At 41.3% G+C, this 21,183-nt stretch overlaps 1 protein-coding gene across 1 annotated transcript in view; it reads left to right on the forward strand.

Annotated features, from left to right (window-relative positions):
- The window catches only part of FBXW4 (F-box and WD repeat domain containing 4), a 76,759-nt gene that overhangs the window by 14,993 nt on the left and 40,583 nt on the right, over window positions 1-21,183 (forward strand). The window contains exons 3-5 of the mRNA XM_081007091.1: window positions 31-216; window positions 1,400-1,532; window positions 4,367-4,461. Coding sequence (XP_080863217.1) covers window positions 31-216; window positions 1,400-1,532; window positions 4,367-4,461 — 414 coding nt within the window. The remainder of the gene's footprint in view (window positions 1-30; window positions 217-1,399; window positions 1,533-4,366; window positions 4,462-21,183) is intronic.

Consider the following 21,183-nt stretch of genomic DNA (forward strand, 5'->3'; position numbering starts at 1 on the left):
TCTAATATTTTAATATATTTCCCCCTCCAGTTTAATGCCCTGGATGCAGCTAGATGATGACTACCTCTACCTATCCCAGGCAGAAGACATTCAAGTTTATTGGCTCCATCCCAATGGTACCAGCTTGCAACACTGTTCCCAAGCAGTCTTCTCTGGCCACCAGGAGGACGTGTGCCGCTTTGTGCTTGCTAATGGCCATATTGTCAGTGGAGGAGGGTAAGCTCTTTGTTATAGGGAAATAAGAAGGAGGGTGATGGTAGTTGAGTGTCCAACATTGGTTTATAGGTGCACTTGAACAAGAACTGGAAGAACTGACTTTCAGAGCTCCTGCATTATGTGGCTGACTTTTATTTAAAGGATCCCTGTTTGGGGATCACTGGGCAAATCAGTCCCCATGGCCAGGGTGGTGTACATGCTGTGATTCTGCAGAAGTGTGAAATGTTATATGGGGCAACAAAATTCAGTTTACTGAGAATTTAAGCTTTCTTTTATTTTACTCTTAAGGGGCAGGCTTCTGGCCCTTACAGCTGCAAGGATATGATCAAAAACTGAAGGTTGACTGAAACAGATTTCCAGTGGTTGCAGTTGGAGCTTCTGTAGCCTGCATAGCCTTGGCTATCAAAAAATGTGGAATAATTTATGCAAAATAAGAGATTATGGATTTTTGCTCAGTTTGCATAATTTATGCATGTGGCTAAATTCAGCTTCTCTTGGTACGGAGTATGGGTTGCTTAATCACAGCTTGTATTTCTTTTTTAGTATGGCATATACAAACAGCCCTCCCCAGGCCTATCCTATTGCAAGACTGTGACCAAGACTGTTAAACCATGTATGTGCTTTGTTCATTTGTCACGTGGGGGTCATGGATTTGCCAAACCTTTTAGGACATGTGAGCAAGTCCTTTGTTGTCTTCAGTGGCAAATTAAGTATAGAATGTATATGCTGTATTGGATAAATACTTCCTGAATATCTCTGTATACTAGTTTTTGAAATAAATGAAAAGAAAGGGCAATTTTGATGTTTGCATTAGTTTCTATCATTGTTGTAGCTAGGGATTTTCAAGACTTACTGGTCTCAGAGGTGAGATCTCTCCTGTCTGCATGTGCTGGGTTGAATGTATGTGTAGATAATGTGTTGTATTTAGGAAATGAAACTTCTACTGTGTTGGTATATCTCCAGCTAGAGCATGAAGAGCACTTCTACGTCATGCTCTCTCAAATCTGTCTTTTACATCTTCATTAGCAGGGATAATCTGAAGCGGAATTCAGTTAATTGACCCTCAGTGAAGGAGAGTAGATTTGGATATGAGACGCTCTCATGCCATTTGCCAGAGTTATCAATGCCTTGTGGCATTTGTTCCAAGGAGATGCACCTTCTTCACTGTGGTTTTGTTTTTCAGAGATGGCAATATTGTCCTTCATAAGCTGAATGGCTCCTTCAGCTTCAAGTTCTTGGGGCATGAACAGGAAGTGAACTGTGTGGATTGTCAAGGAGCTATCGTTGTGAGTGGTTCACGGGACAGAACAGCAAAGGTGAGTGTCTTATGTCTTGCTTTATACTTAGGAGTGTGTGTATGAAAAGAAAATCGGAAGATGGAATGGGGGAATACTGTTCTCTTCCCTCTCTTTTGGATTAACAGTTAAACAAACTTTTCAGCTTCATTGCTGCCCATTTCCAGGATTTTCTTACATCTATACAAGTTTATCTCAAATGTTTCAGACATGTATCTCATAGCCACCTGCCCAAAGTGGAGTAACTAACTACATTTCTCTTGTGACACAGACATTATATAGGCCTGCTGAGATTTATGACAGTCAAAAATCAGATTACAGAGTCCTGGTTCCGTTGCCCTTTAAGGCTTCTGTCTGTTAGTTCTTTTGCTGAATTGAGTGGGAGTCAGGATCCCTTGGAGAACAGAATATTTATACAGCCATTTCTTCCTTCCTTTATAAGATTCTAGGGCTGAAAGAGCATACATGCTTAATTTAGAGCATGCGTTGGGAACCTGTGGCCCTCCAAATGATGAAAAACTACAATTCCCATAATCCTTGAAGGTGGATTCCAACAACATTTAGAGGGCCATATGGTTTCTGGCCCTTGTTGAGAGCCAAAGTTTTCACTGTCTGAGTCATATTTTTATTTTCCTAGAGAGAAATGGGGAGATGCAAGATTCTCTGTGTGTGTGTGTTTTAGCTAGAAATTTAGTTGTGCTAACAGTGATGTGGAGCAACAGCTTATTTTTTCATGAGCTTTTATTTATTGAGGTTTGCGGTGGCAAGCTGTCAGAGAGAACACATGTAGAGGGATTTAGTGTTTTTCTTCCCCTGACATTACCCTTACGATGGAAGATCATTCTTTGGGGTAGTGACCAGGATTAGTCCAGCTTCAGTGAACAGTCCTAGCTTTTCTGACGCTACGCTCCCTACTCTTAGTTTAAGATCTGGATCTGGGTTATCTCTAGAGCTGCTTTCAATGAGCATGCAACAATTCCCACCCAAGCAGCCAGCAGACTGTGTCTTAACTGATAGTTTCCTTATGGGGCACTGACCAAATGGTTCTGGCACTGGCCAAATGGTTCTGACAATTTGGAGAGTCAGAAGAAATCCACTAAGAGGATAGGCTGAACAGCAGCAGAAGAATGTGAAGTGTTTCAAAAGTGTCAACCAGTGGCAAAAATGCTCTATTTGCTGTTTACGTTATTTGTATTATGACTCATTGTTTATTGTCAACTGTTTGCTTCCTTGGAGGTTTTTAAGCAGAGGCTGAATGGCCATCTGTGATATATGCTTAGTTGAGATTCCTGCATTGCAGGGGGTTGGATTAGATGACCCTCGGGATCCCTTCCAACTCTATGATTCTTCTATGATTCTATGAATCTATACTTCCTACCTATGAGAACAATAAAGTGCTGGAACTTCTACAGCTGGTATCTTCAACCTTTTCAGACCCAGGACCTACTTTTAACCCAAACATGCATTTGGGAACACATTTCTTAATATTTTACTGTATATTCAACAGTGCTCCTGTTGTGGCCCATCAGGCTGAGATCTGAATGGAAAAGTAGCTCAGTTTCTGAATTTCAATCACACTGAATTAAACTATCCATTATGTGGGATTCTTTGATGCCCTGCGACTGGAATCTTGTGACCTTGAGGGCAAGATCCTCAAAGTCAAAGGGAATTCTGCTTTAATTGTGCTCATTGTCTTTTTTTAAAAACCCCAGAAATGGAATCTGGCTCACCTAACACTCTTCCAGCCTGATCCTTATGAGCAGGGAATTTGCTTTTATTTTTACCAAGTGACATTTTCCTTGTGTTGACTCCTAGCTAGAAGGGAATCCCTAGTAGGTCTCTAATGGGAACTGTAAGTGCATTGGAGGGATAGTGAGTGTTGATTAGGGCTGAGCTTTGAGTAGCTGCTAATGCACATTCCTCATTGATAGGCACCAGATAGCATGCTCCCAGCAATATTTTTAACCTGTATGAGATAGGGGTGCATTAAAAGAGCTCAACTTTTCTGCTGCTTTTGCTGACACTAGGTGCCAAATTCCCCTCTGACACCGAATAGCCTGCAATCCTGAGCATTATCAACAAACAAACAAATACAACACTCCCAGCTTTGAATTCCCTTAAGACATTGGGGGATAGTTGGAGAGGGAATCAGAAACCAAAATCTCAGGATCCAGAAAATGGGAGATGAATTTGTTGGGGGTAGAGGAAAGAAATGATGGTATTCAAAAGGATGTCAGGAACACAAGCTTAAGCTTTATTCAGTATGTCAGTAACAGATTTCTGAAAGCTCATAAACAAGTCACTTTACCCTGGTAATAAACAACATGTATTGTGGGAGAACAAGTATTATCAAAGTGTGAATGTGCATTAAGGGATTTGAGCATGTTTTAACAATTAGTACAGAAGGGGGCACTGCACGGGAAATTAGACTGCCCCATTCTCCATGTGCTTCTATTGTTTTGCAACAAACTTGGAGAGAAGGCTTTAAAGATTTGCCCAGACAAGGAACCATAAGAATAAAGATGAGATAAAATCTTAATTTGTTCTGACATGCAGACCTTCAACATAATTTGAGCAGATGCATTTCAGATGATTGTTCTCTGCTTTTAGCACCGGAACTGGGACTGATTTGGACAGAAGCTGCTACTAATCTCTTCTATCATTTCTTTGCTTAGAAAGCATGCAGTCAAAATATCGCAGGGGTAAAGAAGTTGATTTAAGTTTACTCTGCTAATTTCAAATTGTGCTCCCAAGATTTCTTTGCGAGGGATCATTTCCAAACACAGCTGCTGTTAACTCTTTTATCTTGCACTTTTTTGTTGTGTGGTGTTCATTTGTGCTTTCTCTCTCTCTAGGTTTGGTCCTTATCACCAGGCAGAGCTGGGCAGTGTTTGCATACCATACAGACTGAAGACCGGGTCTGGTCCATTGCCATTAGTCCATTATCAAGGTAACACGATATAAAAGTTGCATTTGAATGTATGCACACTTCATGTTAAATCTGGTTTTTCTTTAGGTCTAAAGTTCCCTATTATACCAAGTATTCAGGAGGTCTAGAACTCAGCATTTAAGTATCATGAGTTCTGTGACTCAAAACTCTTTTTTGTGTAGAAACAGTAAATTAGGTAGATAAGACTACTCTATATTTTTTGTGGAATTCAGAGCATTTCCTTCTGTTTCTCTTGCCTTTTGGGTTCTAGAAAAAAGAAGTTTGAACTTGCAGAATACTCTGGTCTGTATGGGTGAAGTCAAGGGGTGCACTGACTTAGATATTGTACCAAATACTTTCTGCATAAGGATCTTTAGTTTTCTCTTTTTTTCTCTTCACCCAAAGCTTACACTTGCACAATACCCTTGCAAGTGTCACTTTGGCAAGAGCAATATTATATCCTCTATGCCTATGAAAGCATAAAAAGTAAGTTGTACTTTTTTGTGGGAAGGGATGAGGGTTAGCTTTTCGGCTGTTGGCTGATTTTTAATCTTTTCCTTGCCTTTCTGCATTATGCAGTGGGGATCTGTACACACTCAAAGCAACTTAATTGCAACTGATGGAATGTGATTGAGCATGGGAGAAGTTCTGTCACTCACCACTGTGTCACAAGCTGTATCCAATTGTTGCCACTTGTACAACCACATTCCATATCGCAATTACAATCTGCAAAGTACTGTACAGTATTGCTTTTTCTTAAGTACAACATACAGTGTTTTGCTCAGAAGATTCAAGAGAGAGAAGGCTTAGAGTGGTTACAGGCTAGCTGTAGCAAGTTGGTCATTATCTAGTAACATGGCCTTTGCCATGAAACATACTATAGATATGATCATACTATCCCACCCTCCACCCCCTGTGTGATATGTTAATACATAGAATTGCTCATGGCAAATCACCAGTCCAAGGAACTGAAGAAACAGAAAACTGCAGCAAGTTCAATCAGTTCATTCTGCATACTAATTCCAAAACTAATTAATAGAAAATCCCTGTACAGTTGGAAGATAGGTGGGATTTACAATTAGCTACAACCAATCCATGGAAGGATTGGAATGAGAAAAATCTGCTCTTCCTTTAAGTGCAGCGTACTCAAGTGCTGTTGGAAGATAGAGAACCATATTTTAAATTGAGACTGTGTTTATGGCACTTGACCTCAGAGTTCCTGAGAATACTGTAAAAATAAGCAAATTTCATTTTGATACATTCTACATATGTATTTCCTATATGAAACTTATTCACTGCTCGTCCTCTGGCAACGAAAAAAGCAAAATGCAAAGCAGATTCTGTTGTGCATGCTCTATTGCCAGAGCCCATAGTTTGGTTCTATTTCTGACAGCCTCTTCTGTTGATGCTGCAGAATGAAAAAGGTATCTGTACATAAGAACTTGCAGATTCCCCGAAGCTGCTCTGTACCATTGGGGCACGAGAGAACCACTCATTTTCTGTGGGAATGTTGATAAGAGTCATTAAAACACATGGAAGTATCTTCTGGCTACTGTTCTTGTCACAGCTGGGCATCTGTGAACAAAATCTGATGTGTTGGGGAAAGATACACAGAGGAAATTAAACTGTTCCAATGAGTTATTTTGTAATCATATTGCTACTCTGCTAATGTTAAGAACTGAATGTTCTTAACATTACAATTGTATACAAAAGTCACAAAACTGAACTACACAAGGCTTGAGCAGTGCCTTGTATCTTGAAGATTTGGAAGGGCTTTGTACCCTGACTCAACTTTTATTTTGAGGTATTTAACCTCAAAAGCAGCTTGCAGCAAGGTAGTTATTCTTTGAGGAAGCTCGTTTTCTGTTCTGAATTACAATGAGCTTTTCTGTGGCAAACTTGTCTTACATTTGAAGCAGAGCCTAGTTTTTTCATAAGCTTTTGGAAACTTGCATTAGGCTGTTGAGAATCAAAGCATCCAATTATGCTAAGTTGAACATTGTCCTGTTGTGATGACTGGTTCTCCCTCTCTTGTGTATATCATCGTAGTCATCAATATTCAGTTTCAGTATATTAAAAGCAGTGAAATCAAATTACAGTCACAGGAATAGATGGGTATTGAGAACTATGGATGAATGGTGGAATAACAACAACAACAACAACAACAACAACAACAACAACAACAACAACATAATCTCTAGTGTCAAAGGCTAGGGTAAAGAAAGGAATCCTTTATGGGGAAGGCCTTCTTCTGGGGCACCACCCCTCAAACCTCTGAGGGTGGTGGAATTACCAAGAGGGCCCCTTCTGTTAATACCTATGAGGGTTTGTGGGGAAGGAGGTGGTATTTAAGATATTTGAAACCTAAGTCATTTAGGGCTTTGAACACTAATGTGAGCACCTTGAATTAGGGCTCTTGTATGCATTCTAAGGGAACCTCAGCAGTCTGGCTGCTGCATTTTGAACTAGCTGAAGTTTCCAAGTCGTCTTCAAAAGTAGCCCCACGTAGAGCACATCACAATAATCCTGTTTGGAAGTTACCAAGGCATGGAGTACCTTGACCTTGTTGTCCTTTACTGGTTCACATCAATTGCTTGAATTTCGTGTTCATTCCCTCAGTTCAGGAAGGCTGGAGCTGTTGCTTTAGTGATGAAGCTGTTCAGATTAGGAGCTGGGTGCTCATTCCTTTCCTGGCTCTCAGCCAGGCCCTGATTCAGGCAGGTGCTTCCACCTTTTCCCTCTTTTCCTAAGTAACCTCACATGCAGCTATCTGGTAACGCTGGTGTGCTCCCAAATCTCTTGTGTTGCTCACCATCTCCTCTTCTCATATGGCCTTGGGTGAAATTTGGGTGTTGCTTGACGGCTGGCTTGGAGCCCAGATGTGTGGGGACCTCCAGACTTGGAGCAGGCATGTCTATATGCAACAGCTCTTCTGGGTTACTGGGTTACTGAGATCTGCTTAGGAGACACACTCTCCTCCCACCCCAATTTCATTTTCATTTTCATTTTCATTTCACACTGTATTTTACAACATTACAAATAAAGAAATACACAATTTTTATTGACTCCCTTTCCACTACATATTCTAATTTCTCCCTCTATCTTATTTTCGTCTTCATAGCTCAATAATTTTCTTCACTGCTGAATTTCTTTTGTTATTGTTTACCTCTTAATATGTTTACAATATGTCTCTAAATATGCCATACAACATTTCCAATCTTCCTCAAATAGTTTTTTTTATCTTAATCTTATTCTGTTTGTCAGTCTTGCCATTTCTGTATATTCTATTAACTTTTTTCTGCCATTCTTCCTTCATTGGAATTGTATCTTCCCTCCTTCTCTGAGCATAGGGAGACATGCTCTTCCTCCAAGGAGGCCTCAGAGGGCCAAACCCTGGCAATTAGTGAGCACATGCTTGCCTTTTTAAGCACCAAACTGTTGAGTGGAGACCATTTGGAATGCCCTTTAAATTAGTGAACATAAGAACTATCATAGTGGTGTACTGTTGCCAGCACGAACCAGTGGACATGTCTGTTTTTTTAAAATGCATGTGCATCAGATAGACCAGCACTAAGCCTTCAGCCTGCCTCTTCAGAGCTCATCCCCTTAAGCTTTACGCAGTATGCACTGGATGTGCTCCTGTGACTGGGAGAGCCCTTGCAGAACACTGTTTTATCCTCCTAAGTGATGACCCGCAGGGCTGGCCTCTTGTCAGAACACTGACTTCTCTCCCTGGAGTGAACACACACTCTCTGTCACAATATTTACCTAGCTTCATTTCCCCCCCACTGAGTGATAAATGGAAGCTTGCAGAGTGGCTTCTCCATCAGCAATCAGGTTTGGATCACTCGGCTTGTTTTATGAGACTGCTGATCCCACTGCACCTCTCTTCCCTCCCCACCCCTCAAGTATTAGAACCGATTAGCCACGTCATTAATTCTTCAATTTGACGGCTGATATAGCAAGGCCTGAAACACGGGCTGACCCTATATAATAGAACCTCTGCTCCTTAACATATTAATGATGGGAGAAGTTAATTAAAATTCCACAGAGCGAAGGTGTCGGCTAACCTATAAACCTGTCGCTTCCAAGAAAATGTTGCCGCTATCCTAGAAGAAAGTGAGTTTGGAGGCAAGAGTGAGTACTCTTAGTGTAGTGTGAGAGTCCCCCCACAAGCTAAACTGAATGTTTCATCTCTTTGGGAAGAGTTAACTTTTGGGTGATTCAGTATCCTTGCCTGACTTTAGGATCTTTTTCTCCTTTGATCTACATATATATATATTTAGGATGCTGAAACATTGCCTTTCTGATAGATCCGAACACTATTATTAATAATTGTTAGCAAACAGAATATTTTTGCTTTAGTCCAAAATACATTGTAGGTTTGATTCATTTGGCTTTTATCTTACAATCAACAAAACTTATAGATCATGTGCTAATATTGAGCATTCTATCTCTGCTCAATTAGGATACTTAGTACTGATATGCAGCCACTTCTGTATAGGGGTTGAAAGCAGAAACATATTCTTGGAGGTGCTTTGGGTCATCCTGGCTGCACTTGTCTCAGGGTTTCCTCCCCAACATTTGTGATACAGATGACTAGGATACCAGCATGTGCTCAATATCCAGACACTGTGTATGGCAAAGTTGAATGCACATTTGACTTTCCTCAAGTCCTGTGGACACACTTTCTTGTTTCCACCTGCTGTCTGCAGTCTGATCCAGTTGATGATGGGGTGCGTTCCTCAGTACTTTGAGCTAATCTGTTTGGCAGTTTTTCATTGCAACAGAGTTTGCCATATTCATTGAGTAGTGCTGGATCTTCTTCTCTTGTTATGCCAATCTCTTGTAGCACTATGATCCTAGGCTACTGCTAACTCCATAATGGCAATATGTTCATCTGCTTCCTCTGCTACTGCAGTGAGGAAACTGAAGTGACGTGTGTTATCTGAATGGAGGTTTAACTTGTTATTGATGTTGGCAAATGCACTGTTAAGAGCCCAGCTAGATTTGCAAAGCTGTGGTTCAGTTTGCGGAACTGAGTGCTTCCCCAAATGGACCATAATCTAAAGCTTACTATTAAGGTGGAACTGCAGGGCTGTTCCCTACAGATGATTGTTTAGCTATTCCCCCCTCCCCCCCAAAATACTGCAGTAATTTTTCCAGCTAAACTTTATTCTCCTTTCCATATGATGGGAGCAATATTGTTATATATTTCTGTTTTGATCCTGTTAACCTATTTGCTTAAATCAATAGCTTTAGATTTGTTGAATGGTGGAATCTTGTAGAATATTAAAGATTGTGATAGTGATGCCACATTTTCTCATACCCTTCAGAAAATATACTCTTTCATCATAGCAAATGACGGTGCTCACAGGTTAGAGGGAAAAGATTTAAAATGAATTTCTTCTCTCTGCTGAGCTTGTCAGAGCATTGTAATGAGGAGACAACTATTCTGAGAGACTTCATTCTATTAGGAAGTTGGCAGCTAATGTCAGGTTCTCCTTTAATGTAGTTCCATAGGTTTATGTGGTACAGCTGCTGCTGTGATTTTAATTTCCGATTTCCAGGTGCAGAGGGTTTTCCTGTGAGGCTAGGGGAGAAACCCATCTCTTCTACCATTTTGCAAAGTGAAGGAGAAAATGCCCGTGTTAGTTTCTCCTGTCACATTGATTACAGTTCAGGGGTCCCACATAAGACTGCAGGTTTCCATTTCCAGTCAGTGATCTTTCTCCTCCATTTTTCAAACTTCCAAGGGGAGGGATGGAGAAGGTAATTTTCCTGGGCCATGGCCACTGTTTACTTTTGCTTGGCTGTGCAGTGTGCCTTTGTTTTTCCACCTTTGATCAGTGTCCTGCCAGCAGATAATTTAGCAATTGCATCCCAGGGTGGAAGTGTGGAGTTAATGTTAAAATTAGTGTTTTTTTTAACTTCACTGCCTGATGAAGCAGGGATAGCAAGAGGGGAGGCAACGGGGGCCATAAATTCTGCTGGTGGTGTATCTGCTTCTTGCAAAAAAGAGAGGAAAAAACCCTCAAAAACATAACTCTCTGATGTCTCCACAGCACTTTCATTAACATTTAAATTAAGGGTTTGTTTTTCAGCAACTAGGCCTTTCATGGCCTGACTCGTGCAAGGCTGCCTCACTAGTCAGCTACAATAGTAATCATTGCTTTATTTTTTTTCATCTTTCTCTGGGGAGGGCAGCGACCTGCCAAATGTTCAAAGAGAATCCGCAACAGACCTGCACAGGTACCCAGGCAGCAGGATGCTAGCCTTTCTCCTTCAATTAGAGAGTTAGTTGTTGTCCATGTTTCTTGTCTTTTTTCCTCTTCCCTTCAAAGGCTTGTTTGGGGCCCATTTGGCATGTGATTGCCTCAGGTGTAACCAGCACTGGACACCCTTTAAACAAGAACTCATGAGGATGAAGGGTGTATATGGAAAGTGGGAAAGAAGTTTTGAGTGCTCTTTCTCAGCACTGCTGGCAGCTTCAAAATATGTTAAAACTGGTGTGGGTGAGCTCTTGAGAGGATAAGTTTGTTGGGAGTGTATATCAGAGTGAGCTAAAGAAAACAGGGGCAGGAAATTGAGCTTTGATGTATATAAGCTGCACAGGCATTTTGGTGCTGCAATTTATTTCCAATACAGGACAGCAAATTAGGGCATGCTTAGCAAACTATGTGGAAAGGGTTTTAAAGGCTCAAGTATATACATCAGCATTGTTCTAGAAGGAATGTTGCATGTTGCAGTAAATAGTGTCTGAAACATGCAATGCTAATCTCATATCATGTGTGGAATCATGTGTTGGCCTAGGGCAAATAACTATCTGGATTTTACACTTGTAGACTGAGAATTTATTCCTTATAGACTGAGAGCCCAAAATATTTTACTACATTAGAGATATTACATAACTGTTTTTTCCTAAAGACTGAGAACAAAGCACTCTTCTATCAAAATACCCTAATTTTATGTGTCCTTTGAGCCCCTAAGAACCACGTCACATTATGGTAGAAGCCACAACATGCCAGAAGATGATACTGGGGAGGCAGTTATTTATTTTGTTTGTTCTTCTGCTGCCTATTCAAGCAGAAATAATCTGGAAATATACAGGAAAGGGTGCATGCTAAACTTGAAGAGATCTGACATTAGTCATGATATTAAGCACCTGCCATGCAGCCGTATTTCTCTTGGGCCTTTGTGGCCATGCGGTGCCAATTGCCTTCTAAAGCAGTTTCATTTAGTGAGCAGTGTCATGTGGCCAAACTGTTTTGGTAGCCCACGTGTTGCATCAGTTCCAGGAAACCTGATCAGAACTTCAGGCATTTACAGTAACAAGGAGGTGAAAGCTGCCAGCCAGTGTCTCTGCAGGTGCTAGCTGGATCGAGTTGCAGGGCTGCCATTAAAACTATCCTGTCTGGTGATTAATGTAGGACACAGGACATACACATTCTTATTCTGGCTCCGTGAAGACCTGTTCTGAAAGCTAAATTGGTCTCTGAATTGCAAGGTTTCCCTGCCCTTTTACATTGTCAACTGTTTGTCTGCCTTGAGTGAGTCTTGTTGAACAGCTTTATCTTCCGTGCCCTGTTGCAGTTGTATAATCTTTCTGTATCACCTTCAGCAATGGCAAACTGACTTTGTGCCATGGAAACAGCTTGTTTATATGGCATATTTTTCATGTAGTAACTTTATCTTTGTTCTCCAGCTTTCAACAATTATGAAGGAATATGGTTACATAACACATTTTCATAAACAAGAGCTGCTTGTGTGAAATGGGACAAACAGTTTTGTAGGTATTTGGAGACAAAGCTTTTAGATTGAGATTCTCTCTTTTAAGAGACACGTAGGATCTGCGGTGTTGCTTTCTGAGATTGGGACCTGAGTGTCTTGTATGACCCTGGTGGTAAGGAAATACCTGGCTACTTTAAATGGATTCAGATCTCCAGGACCTGATGAGCTTTGATACCAAAGGAACTTGCAGATTTAATCTTAGAGCTTATGTTTATGATCTTTGAGAATTCTTAGAGAACAGATGAGGTTTCTGCAGACTGGAGGTGGGCAAATGTTCATCTTCAAAAATGGAGAAAAGGAAGACCCAGGAAACTACCAGACAGTCAGCTTGGATGTTAATACCAGGCAGCCAGATAAATCTCATTTCTTTTTTTGATAGAGTTACAAGCTTGGTGGATCAGGGGAATGCTGTGGACTTAGTGCATCTTGATTTCAGTAAGGCTTTTGACAAGTCCCTAAGATATTCTTGCATATAAGCTGGTAAAATATGGGCTAGACCAGGTACCTGTTAGGTGGATTTGTAGCTGGTTGACTGACTGAACCCAAAGAGTGTTCACCAACAGTTCCCCATAATCCTGGGGGAAAAATGACAAGTAGGGTGCCACAGAGTTTTGTCCTGGGCCTGTTGCTGTTTGACACCTTTATAAATGACTTGCATGAAGGAATTGAGGGGATGCTCATCAGATTTGCAGATGACACCATAGGTGGATTTAGGGTAGTGCAACCAGTTCTGCTGCACTGGGTGCTTAGCCTAGCGAGTGCCACAGGGTATCACAGCTATGCAGAACAGAAGGTGAGGGGGCGTGGGCACCAAATTTTGGACTCATATAGGACACTGCTGAAATTTGAAAGACCAAAGTCTACCCCTGGTGACATCAAACTGGGAATAGTAGCTAATACTGCAGCAGGCAGAATTGGGTTTCCACATGATCTTAACAGATTGGAGAACTGGGCCAAAACAAATAAACTAATAAAACACATATCAACAGGGGGAAATGTAAGGTTCTACACTTAGGCAGGAAGAAAGGGCTGCACAAATATAAGATGGGGACACCTGGCTTGCCTATAGTACATCTGAAAATGATATAGGGGTCTTAGGCTGCATCAACAGAAGTATAATGTCCTGATCAAGGGAAGTAATGGTTCTGCTCTATTTTGCCTTCGTCAGATCACAGGTGGAGTACTGTGTCCAGTTTTGGGAACCACAGTTTAAGAAAATTATTGACAAGCTGGAATGTGTACAGAGGCCAGGCAGCTATCAACCACTATTTTGAATTCCCACAGTGTCCTGGAGCTCCCAAAACTGCAGTTTCCCGGGGTATTTAGAGAAATTTTGGGTGGTGACTTCCCAGCTGACTGCTGCTGCCACCAGGTAAACCTGCAGTCAGGTGTGACCCACCTACATAGGAAGGGGGCCACCAGGTGGCACCAGCTGGCCTTGACCCTGGGAAAAACAATATCAGGGTACAGTCTTTTCCCTCTGTATTTGTGGCATAGTTCCACCTTCCCCTGTGGCTTATAAAGGTCTAATGACTCTTTGATTAAATGTAGGTCAAAATTTTCTACATTGTGACCTTAATAAGTGGGGATGATTGGCAGACAGCCTTGGCAGAAAGGGCGGCCCGTCCCTTTCATCTCCTCTAGTGTCGCTTGGAGACAATGGGCTCAGCATATTTTCCTTGTTGTTCCTCCTTTGAAAAGGGCCTGGTATCTCTACTAGGTACCTGTGTCATGGGGGTCTTGATTGGGGTCTCATAAAGGGCCTTGCCAGTGTGTCCAAAGGCCAAGAAGACAAAAGCGATCAGTGGGTGGGGGTCTCAGCTGACCGCCAAGAAGGGAGGGGAGGTTCTTGGAGGCAGTGAAGGGAGAAGCAGCCCCTGTTGGGAGCTCTTCTAGAGGGGAGGGGGAGAGGAGTGGCCCATTTTTGTCCCAAACTCATCAAGCACATCTGCAGAATTGTCCCAGCTGCTGCCTTCCAGTTTCAAAAGAAAATGATCGTTTGATAAACCGGCCTGATTTACCGCTTTCTCACAAGGGAGGGAGGCCCACCTTTGACCTCTATGATTTCACATCAGACCCGGCTTTTCTTTCCCCTTCCAGTTCTTGGAGAAACTTTGAAATGCATCCCTTGCTTTCTCTCTCTTTCTCTCCCTCTCCCTCTCCCCCTTTACTCTTCTCTGCCCTTCGCTTTGTTGGGGGGGGGGCAGCGGCGGGAGGAGAACAGGCGTGCGGCTTTGGACTTTAGGAAAGTAATTAGTAAAATCTTCCTGCAGCACAATAAACACTCAGCACCCATCCTGTATATTCCCACCATTTACATGCTTGTGGGCATCCGAGAGAACAGGTGGCATTCTTACTGCAGTGTATCTTTTGCCGGCACCCTCTGTGCCTCTGTGCCTGCTAACTATAGGAATGTGCATGAATATATTAAAATATTTTCACACAATGCATGTATTTTCCAGTGGGAAAAGACATCTCTTGGATGAAAGGCAGTGGGCCCCACTGGAGCGCTTGTTCCCACTCGGGTGCTTGTTCACATGGACTAGATAGAAAAGTGTGTTTGGGAGACAGGGGAGTAGATTTCCTCTGGGAAGAGCAAAGTTTTGTGTTCCCTACCCATTCCTCATGTTTTTGGGGGTTTAGTACATGGGATTTGAGCAACCGATCATTATTTTGACTACCTTCTTTTTTGAGGGGGCAGGCAGAAACAGCTGCAGTTCAAAATAGTCCTACAATTCATGCTTTTTTGGGTAGAACAGGCAAGTGCAGAGATAAATCAGGATATATTGGGGTTGAGCTCTTAATGCTTGTTTATGCTCTTGGAGCAGTACACGTAATAGCAGAGGAAGTATTCTAAGAGCTTTCCAGTCTTTCTGTAACTGGTCACGGAGGAACTTGTGACTGTGCATGACATATAAGAAACATACAACTACATGCCCATTGCATGCAGTTGTATGTTTCTGGTACTGTATGTTGTGCAGTTACAAGTTCCATCATTTCAAATGTCCTGAAATCTTCTACCAAGGACGCCCAATATAGTACCATGGTGGATTGTTTTAAATCAAGAAAATGTGGGCAATATCAATAAAATGTATGGCTTTTTAATTTATATGTTTCCTGAACATACTCACATACAGTTAAGGCACATCTGTTTGCAACTAAGTGGAACTTCTAAGCTAGGCAGAAGTAGAATCTAAAATCTATGCTCATCCACTGCAGAACTTGTATTTGCTTCAGAATGCAATTGTAAAATTAAGGATTTCCCTTTGATTCTCTGTGCACTTGTAAGGACACTAAACAAAATCATGTGTACTTGAAGACTTGTGCTGAGAACTTTCCAGAAGCAAGGGCTGAGTGTTGTTTGGAAGAACAGTATTCCCCATCACATAGAAAATAAATGTCTGTGCTGTTTGGTTCCCAGCCTAAATATTCATGATTTGCATAATAATAAATATATTATCTATTGTGATTTATTTATAGTGCTTGATCTCAGAAGTTACATTCCCTTCACAAGTTCCTTAAAACCTGTTTTTCTCTGTATCTCAATGGGCTTTTTCAGATGTGCTGCTACACTATGGGTTAGCATTTACATGAATGATCCTTGGACTTATGAACCCCTATCTCCTCTTCTGAGGTGGCAGTGAGATCAGAAGCATCTTCCTCTGTTTTTGAACTAACTGTAGTCCCCCAAGTTTAGACATAACAGGACTATGGGAACCTCATTCTGCATCAACTGCAGCTTTCAGACTGTCCTTGAGGGCTGCCCCACTTAGACTGCGTTACAATAGTCTAAATGTGAGGTTATCAGAGTGTAAACTGTTGTTAAACTATCCCAGTCCAGGAAAAGCTGTAGCTGGCAAACAAGCCACAGCTGGGAATAGGCACTTCTAGGCCTCAGTGGCCTCAATGACTCTATATTCCTTTAGAGGGAGTGCAGCTCCATCCAGAATATGCCATTGTGGGAATTTTCCACAATCTGCACCTCTGTCTTGTCAGGATCCAGGTTTATTGGCCCTTTTCAATCTAGATACTGCTCCAGCAGTTGGTGCAAAATTGTATTTGGCACACAATGTTATCATTTTACAGAGGAAATGCAGATGCCACACATCTTCGAACAATTCTAAAATCTTCTTGGAAGAGCACATGGTCTGGGAAAATACTTCTGTCTGAATCCCTGGAGTGTTACTGTCGGTCAGTGTTGACACTGCTAAGCTAAATGAGCTAATGGTATAAGGCAGCTTCATATGTTCATAGAATCATAGAATTGTAGAGTTGGAAGGAACTCCAAGGGTCATCTAGTCTAACCCCCTGCAATGCAGGGATCTCAACTAAAGCATCCATGACCGATGGCGATCCAACCTCTGCTTTAAAACCTCCAGGGAAAGAGAGTCCACCACCTCTTGTCAGAATGTTTAGTTGGAATCTCCTCTCTTGTAACTTGAATCCCTTGGTTTGGCTCCTAGCCTCCAGAGCGGGAGAAAACAACCTTACTGCATCCTTCCCATGACAATCCTTTAGATATTTGAAGATAGTTATCATATCTCATCTCAGTCTACTCTTTACCAGGCTAAACATGCCTCAACCATTCTTTATTTCAGACCCCTGATCATGTTGGTTGCTCTCCTCAGCATACATTCCAGCGTGTCAGTATCCTTCTTAAACTGTGGTGCCCAGAACTGGATACAGTACTCCAGGTGTGGTCTGGCCAAGGCAGAATAGAGTGGGATTATTACTTCCCTTGATCGGGACACTATATTTCTATTGATGCAGCCTAGAATAGCATTCACCCTTTTTTTGCTGCTGCATCACATGGTTGACTCATGTTAAGCTTGTGGTCTACTAAGACCCCTAGATCCTTTTCGTAGGTACTGATGTCAAACCAAGTGTCCTCCATCTTATATTTGTGCATCCGGTTTTTCCTGCCTAAGTGTACAACCTGACATTTGTCCCTAATTAAATTCATTTTGTTAGTTTGGGCCCAGTTCTCCAACCTGTTAAGGTCATCTGGAATCCTGATTCTATCTTCTGCAGCATTGGCTACCCCTCTCAGTTTTGTGTCATCTGCAAATTTGATGAGCACCCTCTCAATACCTTCATCCAAGTCGTTTGTAAAGATGTTGAACAACAAGACCCAGGACAGAACCTTGTGACACCCGACTCGTCATTCCCCCCCAGGATGGCGAGGAACTGTTAGTGAGCACTCTGGGTTCGGTCAATCAACTGGCTACAAATCCACTTAACAGTAACCTCATCCAGTCTTGTGTAAAGGAACCCCTTAGAGACTTTTGAAATCAGAAAACCTGACTTTTGCCTGAAAGTAAGCCCTATAAATGTTGGGAAACTTGTTTTCACAAATAGGAATTGGTCCACTGAAAGGTGGTACCTTCTCTGCTTGATTTGTAGAGGGATAATAACTTTATAAGGCCAACCAAAATGTCACAAAATAGTGACAATTGTGAGCAAGCTTTCAAGTTCTCCAGAATACATTAGACATTATGCAATAGAGGAGAGGTGGGACAGAGCGAAAAAATTAGAAAACTGGCTTGGTGTTAAAGCCATAACTTCTGCATTTAGTCACAGACTTAGAGTGTGTGAAGTAGTACCATATTTAATATATTAAATACCATATTTAATATATTAAATACCATATTTAATATATAAGACTCTCCTAGGTGCTCTATTGGTTTCAGATTATACTGAAACTTTCCCATTTCTGAATATTATAAATCTGCCTTGGATAATCCATGAGCTTCCAATATAGCAATGTTTATTTAGATAATAAAAATAAGGACTATTATTCAGCAGATTTTCCTGCCTCCTCTCTTCTCTGTCCCCTCCATCAGGCAGGAGAAAAATAGCTTTGGTTTTTGTTCAGGACAGAGGTTAGAAAGGTTGCAGGGGCCACGTAGCCCTCTCATAGGGGTGTCTTGTCAGGGCGCAGCATGAAGGGCACAAACAGATCATAACCTTTAAATGAAAATGCAATGGAGGGGAGAGATGAAAGCATTGAAACAAATTAGATACATCTATAGGGGGTGCTCAACTGGAGAAAATTAGCATTTCTTCCTAATTGGAGTGTAGGGCATTCCATTACAGGGATTCATTACCAGGGGGAGAGGGTGCTGGGCCTCTTCACAAAATGCCTTTAAACAGGAAAAGCCCTCTTCCTGGGATATATATTTACAAATATTTTTAAATGGGTAGAGAACTTGAAGAGGTATTATTAGTCCTTCTGTGTTCATAGATGTATACGGGGCCTAGTGGTTTGAACCTTCTACAAGCATAGAATGAGGTTATTTGTGTATTTCTTAATTTTACCGCCCCATCCTGTATGTGTGTGTTGGCGGCGGTGGTGGCGGGAGAGGGGGGCATCCACACTAAAGAACATTTGTGTGGTAGGCGTTTTAAACCTTTAGATTCAGGATGGTTTTTTCTGTGCAAGTGCACTGTTTGATCAGGGAAATTCCTATGGGCTGTACGTGCTGGAAGGTAGACTGCATCAGCAATGCAAAAAGGGGAACATGAAAACATCTAGCAGCTTTGTTCTTGCATGTTCTGGCATCCTCCTGAAAGTTGTATAGTATAGCAAAAGCTTCTGGAAGATGCTATAATTTTTGGCTTCCATTTCTCTGTCATTCTACTTGCTTTTATTCCCTTTTACCAATTGTCCTGCTGCTGACGCTCACAGAAACTGTTTATATAGATGTCTAACCTGCAATATAGGTGAGCTTCAGCTAGTTTAAAGACAGATGTTAGGTTCTGGAAAATCTTATGCACTCCTTGAACCATAACCTCAGTAAAAAAAAAAAAAAGTAAACACGCTGTCTTCTGTATCACATTAGTTTAACAAGAGTACTTGGTGCTAACTTAGTTGAGAGCTGGTGCAGCATAGTGGCTAAGTGCCTAAGTTCTAGGCAGGAAGTCCTTGGTTCAAATCTTACCACAAGCTGCTAGGTAGCCTTAGCCAAGCCACAATTCTCACTGGTTGTATAGGGCTAATAATATTGCCCCACTATAGAGGACAGTTGTTTCAGCATAACGGAGGGGATACATGTGAAGTGCTCCAAAAACAAAAAAAATGCCATATATAAATGTGCTGTCCATTTGAAAAAAAAAAAAAAAAAGCTTATGGATGCTGGGATTGTAGTTCAATTCATAAAGTTCTTGTGCTGAAAAACTTTGGCAGAGACTGGAGAAATATAGCAAATTGAATGTGCAGACCGTGTTACAGAAAAGTTTTTGGATCATTGTAGGGTTCTTTCTAGTACAAGGTACAGTTTGGATACAGGAAGCAGCTTAAAATGAGGCATAGTGTTGATTGTCCTCTGTGCTTTTTTATGTGGTACCTTTGCATTATTTTTTTTAGGGATTGGGTGTTACGTAGAAATGCTGGTGGTTAGCTTGGTATTCATGCAAAATATGCCGTAGCTTTTTTTGGAGGGGGGCTAATTTGTAAACATTGCCCCCTTCCCCACCCCATAAGATGGCAGTGCCTGTATTTGTCCGATTTTCCACCTGTTGAGGGAAAGTTAAATGAGGACTGTTCCATGGTTGGTGGACACAGACAACTAATTGGAGGGAGAGAGCCCATTTCCTTTAAGGAGTGCAGGCTGCGCAGAGGTGACGGATAGGCTGGAGATTTATTAGCACATGGTTGGGAGCTTAAAAATCGGCACCAGCAGCTTGTTCCCTTCAGAAAAGAAGGTAGGAACAAGCACCCGTTGCCCCTCCCCTACTCCAGAAAGAGGAGTGAAAAAAATAAAGGGGGATAATTGGAAGGAGCAGTTTGTTTGAACATAACCAGAAGGCTGCCTTTAATTCTTGGTCTCTTGCATTTTGAGACTGATTCTGAAATTTCAAAGCGAAGGGCAGCTATTTGTTGTCACACCTGTTGCTTCCACTGCAGCTTCCCTAAATACAGTCAGTTAGTAGCAGAGGAAAAAGAAAGCATTTCCCTCCAGTCTTCTGCTGTCATTTGTTTGTGTTTTCTCTACATTGATGTACTAGATTTCCTAAATCAGGATTTTGCAGGAAGCATATATCAACACGCAACATTCACAATTGTACATAACAGTAAATCAGGCTTTCTGTCTTACTTGTGTTTCACAAGGAATAAGCAGCTTGCTGGTGACACCACTCAGTTGCTCCCAGTCCACACTTTTCTTGGTGTGAATTGGGAAATCCAAGTTTCCCGTTACACCCCAGTGAGGGACTGCAGTTTGTTTCACCCTAACAAGCCACAATCACTAGTCAACCTTAAGGCATGGTTTGTTGTTAGCTTGCTGATCATGACTTGTTTTTTTTAAAAAAATAATATTTATTACTTTTCTAGATTACAAAAAGAGAGAAAAAAAACCAGAAAAAAAGACAAAGGAGGAAAGCAAAAAGAAAAAAACAATACAATACAATATATAGACAATGCAAAACACAACCTAAACTCAAAACTAAACACATTAAACTAAACTAAACAAACCCCACTCCCTAACCTTAACCCTAAATGAAACAAAACAAAAACAATTTAAAAACATACATCATCTCTTTTCCATACTCTATCTTTCATTCCCTTGTTTCCTCGACCTCCTCTCACCTCCCTTTTTGTATTCCACTTCTATTAATTGTTTCAGCAAATCCTTTCCATCTTTCTCCATTTTCTATCATATTGTAAATAACGTATTTGTTAACCTTATTTTCCATTAAAACTAAAATACTTATATATGCTTAACTCCTTATAACATTTCTGCTAAGCCCATAAAAAATCATTCCACCATTTTTCTATCACTCATTAGTTTTACCATAAGTCTATATATAAACTTTAAATTTTCCAATCTTCTTCCACCATCTCCTCTCCCTGGTTTCGGATTCTGCCAGTCCTTTCCGTCAACTCCATAAAGTCCATCAACCTGGTGATCTTATGTCCGAGGCTCTTAACTCTTTTCCAAGTCCCTTCTGTAG

This window comes from Podarcis pityusensis (genome assembly GCF_964106645.2).
Source record: "Podarcis pityusensis genome assembly, chromosome: 5".
Lineage (NCBI taxonomy): Eukaryota > Metazoa > Chordata > Lepidosauria > Squamata > Lacertidae > Podarcis > Podarcis pityusensis.